Source organism: Pangasianodon hypophthalmus, chromosome 20 (genome assembly GCF_027358585.1).
Source record: "Pangasianodon hypophthalmus isolate fPanHyp1 chromosome 20, fPanHyp1.pri, whole genome shotgun sequence".
Taxonomy (NCBI): Eukaryota; Metazoa; Chordata; class Actinopteri; order Siluriformes; family Pangasiidae; genus Pangasianodon; species Pangasianodon hypophthalmus.
The window spans coordinates 7,140,052-7,154,562 of NC_069729.1; the positions used below are offsets into that span (position 1 = coordinate 7,140,052).

At 37.4% G+C, this 14,511-nt stretch overlaps 2 protein-coding genes across 7 annotated transcripts in view; one reads left to right on the plus strand and one right to left on the minus strand.

The window, feature by feature from the left end:
• The window catches only part of srgap2 (SLIT-ROBO Rho GTPase activating protein 2), a 111,899-nt gene extending 103,540 nt beyond the window's left edge, over window positions 1-8,359 (minus strand). The window contains exons 1-2 of the mRNA XM_026935637.3: window positions 8,215-8,359; window positions 6,761-7,321 (exon numbers count right to left, since the gene is read on the minus strand). Coding sequence (XP_026791438.3) covers window positions 6,761-6,827 — 67 coding nt within the window. The 5' untranslated portion in view covers window positions 6,828-7,321; window positions 8,215-8,359. The remainder of the gene's footprint in view (window positions 1-6,760; window positions 7,322-8,214) is intronic.
• Window positions 8,360-8,702: 343 nt separating this feature from the next.
• On the plus strand, window positions 8,703-14,241 carry fam72a (family with sequence similarity 72 member A). Of its 6 annotated transcripts, XM_053227235.1 has the most exons (6): window positions 8,760-9,153; window positions 9,240-9,408; window positions 10,826-10,903; window positions 11,244-11,368; window positions 12,014-12,124; window positions 13,181-14,241. In XM_053227235.1, exons 2-5 carry the CDS (start codon window positions 9,263-9,265, stop codon window positions 12,082-12,084), a joined length of 420 nt encoding a protein of 139 aa, XP_053083210.1. In that variant the 5' UTR covers window positions 8,760-9,153; window positions 9,240-9,262; the 3' UTR covers window positions 12,085-12,124; window positions 13,181-14,241. The 6 variants fall into 6 exon arrangements, with proteins under 6 accessions (XP_026791454.1, XP_026791452.1, XP_053083210.1 ...); XM_026935653.3 differs by lacking the exons at window positions 8,760-9,153; window positions 12,014-12,124 and adding an exon at window positions 8,703-8,753 and having other exon boundaries at window positions 13,181-14,238; XM_026935651.3 differs by lacking the exon at window positions 12,014-12,124 and having other exon boundaries at window positions 8,739-8,875; window positions 13,181-14,238.
• Window positions 14,242-14,511: the final 270 nt, after the last annotated feature.

The window sequence follows — 14,511 nt, forward strand, 5'->3', positions numbered from 1 at the left end:
TAGGATGTCTTTGTATGCTGTAGTATTACAAATTCCCTTCACTGGAACTAAGAGGCCCAAGCATGTTCCAACTTGACAAGGCACCTGTGCACAAAGCAAAGTCCGTAAAGACATGTTTTGCAAAGTTTGGAGTAGAAGAACTTGAGTGTCCTGCACAGAGCCATGACCTCAACCCCACTGAACACCTTTGGGATGAACTGGAACGCTGACTACGCCTCATGCCTCCTCGTCCAACATCAGTACATGACCTCAGTAATGCTCTCATGACTGAATAAGCAAATCCCCACAGCCACGCTCCAAAATCTAGTGGAAAGCCTTCACTCTTCTGGGAAGCTTTTAACATAAGTGTATTTTTAACTATAACAAGCATAACCATTCTCTTTACTTTTCTTTTCCTATATTTCCTTGTTTGTTTATTATTTGTGATTTTTTCTCAAATCTATTTTTTTCTTTTGGAGTTTTTAAACATTTAACAGATCAAAGATCTTAGAAAAAAGCAAAACGTAAATGTTGCCTATTGGTCAGCTGGAATTAGGCACTCCCACTCAATGGACTATCAGAAATATTAACAGCTGTATACATAGTAGCTACATATCTTTGGTAATACAGATGACTTGATCCCATTCACCTGGGCAGGAGTAAAAGTAAAGTAAAATATTTAAGAAAAGCAGGTATCATTTACAGTCCTGTTTTTATCATTATATTCATAACACATCCAGAAAACTCCTTGTAAAGAACATAGCTAATAGCCTATATTGAATAGGATGCTAGCTAATAAGTGCTAACTTGCAATTGCCTGTCAGAAGGTGCGTAGATGATTTATGGACCTTTAAAGCCTCATCAATATAACTCTCTGCTCAGACTAACATGTGACAGGAGATTGTTCATTTTCTAGTGACAGCTGCAAGGACACAAAGACAGAGAGACAAGCGACATATAACTTCTGGATTTTTTTAATTCTGTGCAAATTAGGTATGAAGTGATAAAACAACAAATGCAAACAACTGCAAAATCTTCGGACCAATCTTATAGTGTGAGCTCTCCATTGTTCCCAGACGGCTCTACTCTCATATCTTTAGGTCCTACTTTCAACTGCGTTTAGTTCCCATTCAACTACATTTGGCACTCACAATGGGAAGAAAAGCCACAGTTTTATATTTTCATGTGTTTTTTTTTTTGATATATGACTATGATATAAATTTTTTTGACTATGATATAAATTTAGCTAGGAATTTTACATTTGAGTGTAAAGTTTTTGGCTACTACCCTCTCAGATCAGAACTTCAAAAAGCCAGACAGTGCATAGACACGGTCACCACACACGCTACGCAGTACTAAAAAGGAAACCGCTCTAGAGAAGTGTCAGGTTGGTTTCACACTTTATAGTGTGAATGCAAGGTAATCATACATATGGATGAGTTCATTCTATCTTGGTTAGCCATGGTGTATAATTGAGAGGTTACCTGTTGACTTTTTCAAAATCAGTTAAAATGCATTTCTTCAAATGCATTACTGTCTACTCTCTCATTTATTTTTACCCAAATCAAGTTCCTTACTTATTGCTTTTGTGTCCGGTTGTGACTCCCCAAAATTTCCAAACCACCTCCCTCTAAATCATACTGCAGCAACCTCCATTTCTCACTGCAGGGACACGGGCTGCACTGGAAACACTTTCAGATGCGTGATCCATTACTGCTACTGTAAACACATTACATTGCTACCTCTGCTAGAATGTTTGTACACAATGTACACAATGGCTATCAAATTCCCATGGCATTGCTGACCATAACTAAATGAAACGACTATCTATTTTGTCTTGTTAGTTTGATTATTCCCTCACAGCCACTCTCTCCTTCAGCTTATAATGACTATGTGAGAAATAATGCAAAGAATTTCATAGGAAAGTCATTCTCAGAAATAAGGTTCCAAGAAAAATGACAATGAGAGGATTTGATCTTTTTGTTTCCTTTTGGAAACATATATACAAAGATTTGGTCACAAATGTTTCCTTTTATTTTCACCAATGATTTGTAAATGATCGATGAATACCGTGATATTTTTAGATTTCATTATCATTAACACTCGTAACACTCCCCGTAACACTCGTAATCAATCAGAATCAATACATGATAAACAAAGATACCTGATTAAGACAATCTTTTAATCGCAACTCTCTCGTGAAAACTCCAATAGGATTCCTGTTTCAAAGGCAAGACACAATATAATGCCAAAGATTTCACGGTTATTGATGTGGCTGGTTAGTTACAAGCCTAAGGAGGCAAATCGTCTCAGAAATCAATACAAGAGGAAAGACCATCACTCACACCGAGGTGGAATGTTGACTTTCAAACACAAGAATCTATTTCTTGACCACAGAGCATGAATTTTGATGCTGGGTCCCAGTGATGAGACTGGATCCTGAGGCAAGAGAACATTACTAGCTTTAAAGAGCGTGGTGAAGCCACACAGCAATGCATTAATAAAACATACTGATTCAGAGCGCTGCGCACCGAGCTGATATTAAAATAAAGATCCATTCTCTGCAGTAATGGAAGCACGTATCTCTCTTTTTTCATCAGTACACACTGCAACACTGTGATTAAGCTCATTACTGCAAAATGGAGTTACAATTAAGTGCCGCTAATCAATTAAAATCGAAGCTGTGCGAGACCTCCATTTGCTTTTTCACATCTTCTCAGGTTTCTCTTTTACTCTCCTCACGCGTCATCTGCTTCAGCATGCAAACAGATCGACGCACACTACTACACTACTGCTTCCCATTCCTGTCACTTATTCACAGGAGAATATTTTTGTTTACGCAAGACACGTTTCGCAATGTACGTTTCGAATGTTATTTCAAAATCTGGGCCATTCGTTGTTTGAATGTGCATCTCAACATAATTCCAGAGAAAAGAATCAGCGCGTGTTATTCTTTCCACTCAGCGCTTCTGGGTGCGAGATATTAATAAGTAAAGAAAAGAAATTTGCAAGCATTCATTTTCCCTTACACTTATAGCAGAGCAGCTGGAGGTTCGAAAGGTGGGAAGAGTGACAGCAAATTAATAGGAAAGGAACTGGCTAGAAATAGCACAATATTTAAAACGGCTATATGCAGTATATTATTATTTTCGTGCAGGAAGGCATATGTTTTCTTGCAAGGGGTGGATTTTCCAGCATTCACACTAGCAAGCGACAAATCACAAGGCTTGTGTCACACAAAGTTTGTCTCTTGTGGCTGTGTAGCATCCACTAGTGTTGTCACGTGCACTGTCCAGTGTTTCTTTTTTTCTGTTCTGATAAGAAACAGCAGCCAAAATGTATAAACTACGGCCCACTATATAATTTACAGACCCGACTTTTATTTTAAATTGTACTGAATTTTGATTTACTCATTACATGCTAGGCTTCATACTAGATTTGTTGGCGGATTAACAAAGCAAGCTGACTGTACTAGCTACGTACACTAGTACTACTAGTTCTGCTGATTCCTTCCAAGCTTTATTTTTCTCTGTAATGTTTCAATACACATTGAAAGTGAGGTCATACTGTATATGACAGGATTAGATTAAACCCAGATTATAGGGTTTTTTTTTCTTCCATTTTGTGCATCAAAGAGTAACTAATATGGAAAAGGAGCTAAAGTTGTGAGTGGGGAACTGAAAAATCTTCGGACCACACGTGCCACAGGATTGGTCCAGTCATGAGCCAATCATATGAATCGCAATTCAAATGTCGCTTGTAGCACAGCCATTAGAAAGCACATAAGTGTCTTTAAAATGTAGTTTAAGGATGAGTGTGTCTTCCAGAGCACAGGTGACTGGATGAAACAGATTTAGAGGCGGGCGGATTTGAGATTAACAGTTCAATAAAGGCCAGTAACAATCTGTGCCTTCTTCCCTTGTGAGGATTAAAAAGATTTCTCCATTGATAAAACTACAAATAATAGCTGTAAAACCTCTCAAGCATGAAAGCTTTTAGTGAATAGGACCAACAGCTGGCGTTTTTTTGGACACTGTACTCTATTCTCCATATTATTCTCTCAGTTGCACCCGTTCAGTGTTGCAGTGCTGATTTCAAGGTGAACAAGTTCATGATACTGAACTGAAAGTCGCTCCTTTTTTAAATTTTTTTTTTTTTTGACGGGCTCCTGGTGTTACAGTTGAGAAGAATGGAATGACCTCAGCTTCACCCTGCGTGTCACTTGGCCAGCGATTACACAGCTCCGCTCTTCAGAACTTTGGAAGACCCCAAGTCCAAAATCTGGGACAAGCCCAACCAAAACAAAACACTGAGGCAGCTAAATTTATTTCAGGGACAATCCTTAAAAAATAGGGGATTTGTTCATTATCTCTTGAATGCAACAGGGGCTGCTTGTTTAAATAAAAACACAGACACTTCCTTAGCTCTTACATTTTGTTAGGAAAAAGAGATAGAAATAGTGTTTACACAGAAAAATGAATAGATTTAAGCTGGGTTTATACGACACTACTGGGCAAAAGAATGGGCCAAGCCCAAAATGGCAAAATATTAAGCTTTTAACGGTCTTCACAACAAATCATTGGTCAGGAAATCAGCAAGAATTAAACAAATAGATAAAGGATCTTAGTATGAGATAACTTCCCTTTGATTTCTTTAAATGTTTAAGCCTTGTGGCACTTGGTGAGCATCAGGTGGGGCAGATACCCAAATAATGACTAACCTTTTAAGAAAAAAAAAACACCCCAGAAGATATTTTTGGAAAGTTTTATACACCTAAACATAGTTTGAATTTTACATCCAACATTTTAATCACAATCATGATTTTACCTTTGCGTACAAGAAGACTATATAAGTGAATTTCCCTGTTTCTAGCTTTTCCCCAAACAAACAGTTCACTGCAGCAAAAGTAAACCAGCAACCAGTATCAAAGGAGGTCTCAGGAGCGCACTTGTTTCATTCTTGCTAATTTTCTCACCAATGATTTGACCATTAAAAGCTTCATAGTTGCCATTTTGTGCTTAACCCATTTATTTTGCCCAGGACTATATATGATTTTCACCCTGACAAAAAACAAACATTGTAAAAGAATTCTCTGGTTGAGATTTGAGATAATCAGTTTTAGAATGTAAAATGTATAATGTGACACAGCCAAAAATAGCTGACGTCAAAGTGTCTGAATTTTTGATTAATATCTCAGTGTGGCACGCGGCTATGACGCTTGTCTTAAAGCCACCAATACAAGAATGTATTATTTACGCAAAACTCACAGGACAGCTACAAATACGGTAGTGACAACAGCAAAACGCAAAAAAAAGTTAATGTACAGGAAAAAAAATGTCCATCCATCAAGCTCACTTTGAAGAATGTTTATTTGTGCGACCCCATTTTCTGCATGAGTCCAGATTATGCTGACGGTAACATAAACAGAGCGTAGTCATTTTCTTTAATCGCGGGTCTATCGTTAGAGGAGCTTCATTTGACACGGATAGAGAACACATTATCGCACAGTTTGTTACAGAATCCGGCCAAGATCTTATTCAGATCACGATGTACGGTGTGACAAGTTATAATCTTATATAATAAATAATAATAATAATAATAATAATAATAATAAGCCTGCCGTAATCTCACAGTCTAATAATCCAAAATCTGATTTAAAAATCTTTCATTCATTCAGAAAAAAAATGTATTGCTCTTTTTTGATTTTGAGTAATAGATATGAAATCTATACATCCCATCGATCATGAACAATAGCTATGGGAAATACATAAAAGCTGCCACTTGATCATACACCAATGATTGTTCTATGAGGATCACATTATTATTATTATTATTATTATTATTATTATTATTATTATTATTATTATGTCCTTCTTTGGAGGTGTGTGTGGGGGGGGGGGCTTATATGCTCACTTAAAGACCCCTCCAATACCGGGTTTAACTGTGAATCCAGATGTGTGGGTGAGCACAGGAGACTATCACACATCTGGATAGCTGAAGGGAGGAGGGGGAGGTATTGTTAGTTACTATAGCTTTTACCTTAGAAAGGCAAGAAGGTGCAGATTTCAGACATCAATCTGGCGGTTTCATTAAAGACAGAGCTGTTTTTATAGAAGATCATCATTTAGCAGGTTGCCAGTCATTATTGCTGCTTATCATCATCCTTCCTTTTGGTGCTCCAGGCACAGTGGAAACGTGTTAAAACCATAAAGGGAAGAAAAATAATACTGTTTATCGCCTAGTGTTTAAAATGCGCCTGGGATTGATTAGGACAGGAATTCCTGATTTTAACAGCAGAGGGGGAAAATCGACTGAATCCCACATAGTGCTCAGAGGTGTAGGGTAAAAAGAAAACGCCCTGCCTCGTGCATACAGATTGCTTATCATATCTATATCCATATCCACATCCATATCCTTATCCATATCCATGCAACTTCATAAATACATATATAGATTTTTTTTTTCTAATGCAACTGCATTACAATCGAGAAGAGAATTCAGCTGATCATTGATATCATTGCCACATCAAACAGCCTATGCATTACACCTCCATAGCATCATAAGATTTCTTTATTGAGCTCCAAAGCATCACATCACATCATTAAGAAGGAGGATCTATGATTAAGGATAGGATTTATAATAGTCTTTAAAATATGGCTTGATTTCAAGCTCAACCTCACGTTAGCTCTAGCTGTGCAGGAAACCATGATATACTTATAAAAGGCAATCGTTTAAGATCTCTAGCCTATAGAGCATGGTCATATGAAGTGATGAAACTTACCTTTCACTTGAGTTTCATATTCAGCTATAATCTCCTTGTCTTTTCGGAATTTGGCTGGAGACGTCATAATGGGTTTGGAACGCTGAGCACTGAAACTGCGCTCGTGTGACAGAAGCAAACCCAAAAACAACAACAAAAACAAAAACAAGAGGAGGAACAACAAGAAAAAAAGGCTTCTTCCACCCTCTGGGTGTTCTTACGATATCCGATACAGGCTGTTTTAGGAGTGGAGCAGTGGAGGAAGCAAGCAAATGATTATTGTCTCATATCGAAGCTCGAGCTCCCCGCATGATGAGGTGCAAACGTGATTTCCTCGCGCGGTGCTCTCCGAAAACCGGGAGAGGAACGGAGCAGACTTTCATTCCCTCCCGACTACTCCAGAGGATGGGATTGAGATTGAGATCCAAAAGTTGCTCGGCTTCGTTCGAGCAGCGGAGGACTGGTGGTGCACGCGCTCTTACTGCACTCAACGCGCTTCTCAGTGCAGAAGACTGGGCTTGTGTCCGGAAATCTGCAGGGCTGGGTTTAAATACCGCTCTGTTTGGAGCATAACACTGCAACCTGCAACAAACAAACAGGCTGAAACCTCAATACAGGCTTGGAATCTGTATGTAAGATACTGTAACAATGGTAAGGTGTGAGCATGCATTCATTTTCTCCTGCACTGCACACAGCACGTGCTTTAAAAATGATAAGAAAAATGAAAGAAAGAAACAAACAAACAAAAAAAGTCACGCGCACGCCTTGGGCAGTTCTCTATTACTGTTATATACATAGCATACATATACATAGCATATGCATGTATCATACACATACATACATACATATATACATATATACATGCATGCATGCATAGGACAATAGAGTTCAGCAATATACTACTGCTTTAAACTGGAAGTTATTAAATGAAAAAAAGGCACGTGCACGCCCTGTGCAGCTCTCTATTACTGTTATATACATAACACACATATACATAGCATATGCATGTATCGCATACATACATGCATGCAGGCATAGGACAGTAGAGTTCAGCAATATACTACTGCTTTAAATAGAGAAGTTATTAAATGAAAAAAGGCACTTGCACGCCCTGTGCAGTTTTCTTTTACTATTATATACATAGCATATACATGTATCATATACATATATAGGACAGTAGAGTTCAGGATTACACTACTGCTTTAAATAGAGAGGTTATTAAATGAAAGAAAAAAAAAAGTCACGTGCACGCCCTGTGCAGTTCTCTATACTGTTATATACTTAAAGTGTGATAGAGTTGAGCAGTAATGCGTCCACCAGATGTGTCCCACACACCCACACACACACACACACACGTCTTCATTCAGCCACTTTGTTTCCTCTTCTTGTTTTTTTTTTAAAGTGCACTACTATAAATACAGTTTCACACCTCTGAATTTATAAATATAATGCAATCATACAAAACAAGCAGTTACCTTGAGAGGTAATTTCCATTCCTCTAGTCTAGTGCATCTTGTTCCAGCTCAGTTTGATCCAGAATTCTTTCGCAAGATGTGGTAGAGTGGGTTATCTGAGTTTTTTCCCAGCTCTAACCCCGCCTTTTTTCGTGGAAATGTTGTAGCTCCAACCCCCATCTTTTGCCATTGGTCGCCTGAAGCGGAAGTGACCTGAACTCCTTCAAATCCGCTACAGAGTCTGAATCCCAAATGGATCTGTGCTGCCTACCCCTGTGCACTACGTAGTGCACGGAATAAATCATACCGCACAATTAGGAGCCATTTTAGACTGCTAACATTTAGGCATATTATTTATATGATTTTATTCATAAGAAATTTGGACACAATGCATGAGCAGAATATTATTAAAAACTAAAAACTACACATTACACATTAGGCAAATCTGTAAACTGCATACGGGTCTGCTGAGATCATTGCTCACGTGATCATTTTTATCCAATCGGAGCCGCCTATGAGCCGTTTTGAAAATGTTTCAGGAAGTGCATGTTTGTTGAAAGGTTTGTTTAGATAGCTTAGCCTGTTTCACTGTATGGTACTACCGCAGTTCATTCTCTTATTATATCAGCGATTTAAGTGTAGATTTAATTTATGCAAAATCGTCTGGGTTTAAAAAAAAAAAGTAAGCATCCATTATGTTTAGTCAATGTGAATGCTATTGCACTAGCGAGTTTGCTTTGTTATTTTTAACAGACAGGTGTAGCTAGCAGGACAACTTTGTGTTGTAATGTATAAATGTGACATTTTAGTTTTGTAGACCTATCTGACTAGTTGTCTGGAAAGCTTTCGGCGAGATACATCTTAATTCATTTAATGTTAGAGCGCTAAATTTAGAACGAAAGCTAGTTAAGTAACTAACGTTAGCTAACTTCCGGTTTCAATTAAATAGCCCGCAAGCAGGTAACGTTAGTTTTTTTTTGTTTTTTGTTTTTGTTTTTTTAAAAGGAAGTATGAAGTAAGCGGTTTGTGCTTGATCTGATCTACAGGGTTTGTCTGATCGAGCTGCACGATGTCTACGTCGAATTTTAAGAATAAGTGTGTTGCACAAGTGAACTGTATTTACTGCGACAGTCTTCTGTGCACGAGAGGCATGAAAGCTGTGCTGTTAGCAGATACAGAAATCGAGCTGTTCTCCACTGACATGCCTCCAAACAGGTGAGGATCCTGACTAGCCATTACATTCAATAATAATAATAATAATAATAATAATAATAATTCATTGTAGCCTTATCTTCTGACTCTAGCTCAAGCTTAAACATCTTGGTTTTTTTTTTTAAAAGGTAAGACACTACAGGTGAATAGGGTCAATTTGTAAAACAATAGACACTAGGATCTAATATAAAACAGTGATTTTTTTTGTATTGAAAAATTCCAAAAATGTATTTACACAGATAAAGCTTTGTCAAAATAGACAAAGTAAAATGTTTATTTTCTGTGAACATACCCTCAATTAAGAGAAAGACATTCACAGAACAGTAAGTTTTTATTGTTTAACTAAGAAGACACCACTGACATATAAATGACACTCATACTCATTTTTTATTTTTATGAGTATAATATTGAACCTAACTCCAATGATTACCAGCGTTTTGGGAAATTCCTCTGTAATATCCTTCAAATTAGGGATAGGAATGGGACGGGCATGGTGGTTTAGTGGTTAGCATGTTTGCCTCGCAACAGCAGGGTTGTGGTTCTCCCCGTGCTTCAGGGGTTTCCTCTGGGTACTCCGGTTTCCTCCCCTAGTCCAAAGACATGCACTGTAGGCTGATTGGCATCTCTAAATTGTCCGTAGTCAGTGAATGGGTGCGTGAGTGTGTATGATTGTGCCCCCAATGGGTTGGCACCCCATCCAGGGTGTCTCCCGCCTTGTGCCCCGAGTCCCCTGGGATAAGCTCCAGGTTCCCTGCGACCATGTAGAAAATGAATGGATCGAATGGACATCTTGAAAAACATTTTTATTTTTTTTTTTTTAGTTTTGAATGTAGAAATCAATTATTTTGAGGAAAACTGCTTTAAAAATACTGTGTGATATCCTGTGTTTCCACGGAAGTAAGTGTGATTTATAAGGTTTACAAAAGAAATTATTCACATGTATATCATAATGACACATAATTTGATATATCTGTCAAGAAATAAGCTTTCTGGCCGAGTGGGCGGAGCTTAAAGCCTCCATCAGAGTTGCTAAACTTAAGAAAACATGGCTGTTGCAAGTGGACAAAACTGTGAAATTAACACTTTGTTGAGTTTTGATTATATGTCATCTCTCATATATATATATATATATATATATATATATATATATATATATATATATATATATATATATATATATATATATACACAGATACATAGATATAGATAGATAGATAGATGCAGTTTATCTAAAAACCTTATCCAAAAAAATAACTAAAGTTGCTGTTTCTAAGAGTAATGTCTTGCTCTAATAAGCCAAATGGACAAAGTACATTGAACTGGATGTTTTTTTGTTTGTTTGTTTGTTTGTTTGTTTTTTTTATTGCTAACTATGATAAGTGATTGCTGCTCTATATAATTTTCTTTCTCTCTTTTGCAGGACTGTCGATTTCGTTGCAGGCTGCTATTCGACAGAAAGCTGTAAATGCAAATTAAGAGACATTGCCTGCCTGAAGTGGTATGTAACAGATATTAATTATGATGAGCACGTATTTCTGTGATATACTGTACATTGGTTGTTATACAGTGAACATCAGAAGTACTTGCACATTTCATGAGGATAATAAGAATGATTCATGTTCTTGGAGGGTGCCAATACTTTTTGAGAGGGGGGAGAGAGACTAAGTGTTGTTTACGCTATGGTACTCCTGTTGTGTTCATCAAGAAGCATTTATGTGTAAATGAATTAATAACATTTAATTACATGTTGTTTGTCAGAGTCTGCTTCTTGGTTTCATTGTGGTTTCATTGTTTTTATTGTTTTGTTTCTTGTCTCTGTTTTTTCTCTGCACATTCAGTGGAAATGTTGTGGGGTATCATGTCGTGGCTCCGTGCAAACCCTGCCTGCTCTCCTGTAACAACGGCCACTTCTGGATGTTCAACAGCGAAGCTGTTTCCACCATCAACAGACTGGATGCAACAGGTTTGGAGTCTCTGTCAAAGGTCCACATTCAATATAGTTGTTATAACTTAACTTTTCTAAACTGGAGTTGAAAGAAAATGGATATTCTGGAGACTGAGAGAGAGAGAGAGAGCAACAGAGAGCACACACATCCAAATTATATAATCCCAAAACTTCCCAAAAGTCCTCAATCCTACATCCATGACCCGGAAATCACTCGAAGTCCGCCATCTTTAAGGAAGTACCAGTTCTTAAAATGTGTTCAGAGAAATCAATGATAAATGAGGTTTGTGGATCAAAGATACCTGTCCCGAAAAAACAAGTAACAATAAATGATAATACTATACTAAGAACCCCAAATCAATAATAATCTTTATTGAATAAATAACGTATACAAATAAAATCCTTGCAGGAAAGTCAGTTAATATGCCTTGCTTAATGGAGAAGTCAGGTGATGAGCAGAATCTTGTTTAGGCTAAAGCATCAACATTACTGTGTGTAACGGACATGTGTAATTAAGGATAATTCTGTGTGTAATCACTGTTCTGTATAGGCTGATTTGTTATACAAGTGGCATCAATAAGTGAATTCATTAAAGTGACACAGCAGTGAGCTAGAACATCTCATTATGGTAAAAAGTTTGTTCTTGATTCCTCTTCTTGCTAGCTTCATCCCAGGGAGGAAAGCAAGGAAAGGAAACGATGAGGCGCAGTATAAGAAATGAGAAGCACCCATAGTCTTGGGTTCGTCCCAGACTGCATACTGCCACACTAAACAGTAAGCCAAAATAGTATGCAAGAAGAGTGTGTGGTACAACTGCTGTTCGGCAGCACAGAGATGTCTTATATTCATTGTTTCTCCTATGCAAATTTAAAATTTGCATAAAACCACGTGGATGGAAAGTCTGTTATATTCAGTAATGCAAGCGCAAGGATGCATGTGTGTTTGCGTCTGGTAGCGGTTGCTTACGTTTTGCCCCAGTTTTATCACAGTGAAATTTCACCTGTGTATTCACAAGCTTCAGTCTTGTGAGCAAATAGAAAGCAGATAGGCAGGACTTCGTTTGGTTAAAAAAAAAAAAAGAATGAACGGGTGTAATGAACTTGCACAAAATGGATTATTTATATAATCAATTTTTCACTAAAACATGTTTGGAGATGAACTAAGAGAGACTGAGCACACACTGTCTAACGATTGTCTAATCAGAGTACAAATTACACAAAGGACAGATGACAGAACTGGCCGTTTAGGGTTTTTTCGTTTGAACGAAAGGGTTAAAGCTTTTCTGTTTACTGTATTTGCTATTCAGAGGAAGCACAGTATGATCCCAGTAGAGCATTACGAACATGAAACATGAGCTTAAAAATGCATAAATCACTAATGTAGCTTCCTGTCTGCCTTGTGTGTGTAATAATTTGCCCCCCTTTATTTTTTTACATTTACAAACACACTTATCCAGAGAGACCTGCGGCTGCTGCTGCTGATGATGATTATTATTATTATCATTATCATTATCATTATTATCATTGTCATCAATGAGACCTCAGGATATAACGTATTGGTCAACCCTAAAAGCTTAAGTGTAGAGCTATTGATGGGTGATAGATTGTAGCCCTCCTGTCGACTATCACCACCAGCCGCCACTGGATATATATTTTTTTCTTTTTGCCTTCTAGGATTTTCTTGTTAGCAATATTAGCACTGCTGTAAGTGAAGCTATAACGGAGTACTTGTGGGCCCCCCCCCCCCCACCGCTACCCCCAGATCAACTGTATTCAACTTTATTTTGTGATATCTTACGTGTGTGATGGAGCTCCTCTCTCCCTCTATTAGGAGTGAATCTGCTGCTGTGGGGAGATCTACCAGAGCTTGAGGGAAGTGAGGATGAGAGCACAGACAGCCTTTCAGAAGAGGAATACCTCAGATAGAAGGCCATTGAGGTACCAAATCCCCCACCCCCCTCCACCCCCATTTCCTTTAATGAACTACTTGGGAGACTCAAGAGTCACGGTTTGAAGCACATCTTGTTGTCAGCTCGTGGGTCGGGGCGGGGCGGGGCGGGGGGAGGGGGTGTGTGTTTGGGACACAGACACCGCAGAATGACGATGCTTGTCTTATCTTGAAGCTTGTCTTATAATTGCACCCTCAACAGCAGGCTGCTTTTGAGTATATTTTTGCTACAGCACCCAATTTGACTATATCACGTCATTTTCTTCTTGCCAATTTCATTACATATGATAAACTCAGATAGCTTAAATGACAATGGTATGTTAAGTTATACGTGAAAATAAGCAAAGTGTCCAAATAAGCCAGTCATGCAGTTGTTAAAGCACAGCATTGTGCTATATTTATTAATTTATTTCATTATTTAGGGCCTAAACAACATACTTGAAATGTAACAAATGTGAGCAACATTTTTTTTTCTGTGAAGGACTCACAGAATCACTTCAACTGTAATTGTATTATAACCACTTTTATTTTATCTTGCCATGGCTTGTAATTTGAGTGAAATTCACAAAACCAGTTAAATAATATAACAGTGTGAATGTCACTTACTTTAACCTGGAGCTGAATAACGTGTTTAAATGCATACAAGGCGTAGTTTTGGTCTTTTATTTTGTACCAATTTTTATTTTTAATATTCTTTGGAAAGTTTTAGGTTAAAGTAGAATAACACAATCTCATAATAGCATTAGGGTGAATGACTCCGCTTGCTTTCAGAGCTTGCCTGGTTGCAGCGTTTTTATTATAATGCCGATGTATGTAACCAAACTACTTAAACAGTCATTGATGATATTCAAAATAGACAGTCTTATGATATATATTATTTATATATATGTGTGTGTGTGTGTGTGTGTGTGTGTGTGCGCGTGCCTGTGTGTGTGTATGTGCATATATATATATGTGCATATATATGTATGTGTATATATATATATATATATATATATATATATATATATATATATATATATATATATATATATATATATATATATATATATATATATATATATATATATAACATGCACTGAAATACACAGTTTAACAGCATTTTTTACACAGTTTGGTAATTGCATTATTATTTTTTTTTTCTTCATGCTCAAACCTGAGAATTCAAATTTAAAAATGTAGCACAGCGACCGTGCACAGTTTCTGCACAGCAT

Coding starts and splice junctions, on each gene's coding strand:
- fam72a (XM_026935653.3), top strand. CDS start 9,263: ATGTCTACGTCGAATTTTAAGAATAAGTGTGTTGCACAAGTGAACTGT. Junction 9,409..10,825: donor ACTGACATGCCTCCAAACAG/GTGAGGATCCTG, acceptor TCTCTTTTGCAG/GACTGTCGATTTCGTTGCAG. Junction 10,904..11,243: donor GACATTGCCTGCCTGAAGTG/GTATGTAACAGA, acceptor CTGCACATTCAG/TGGAAATGTTGTGGGGTATC.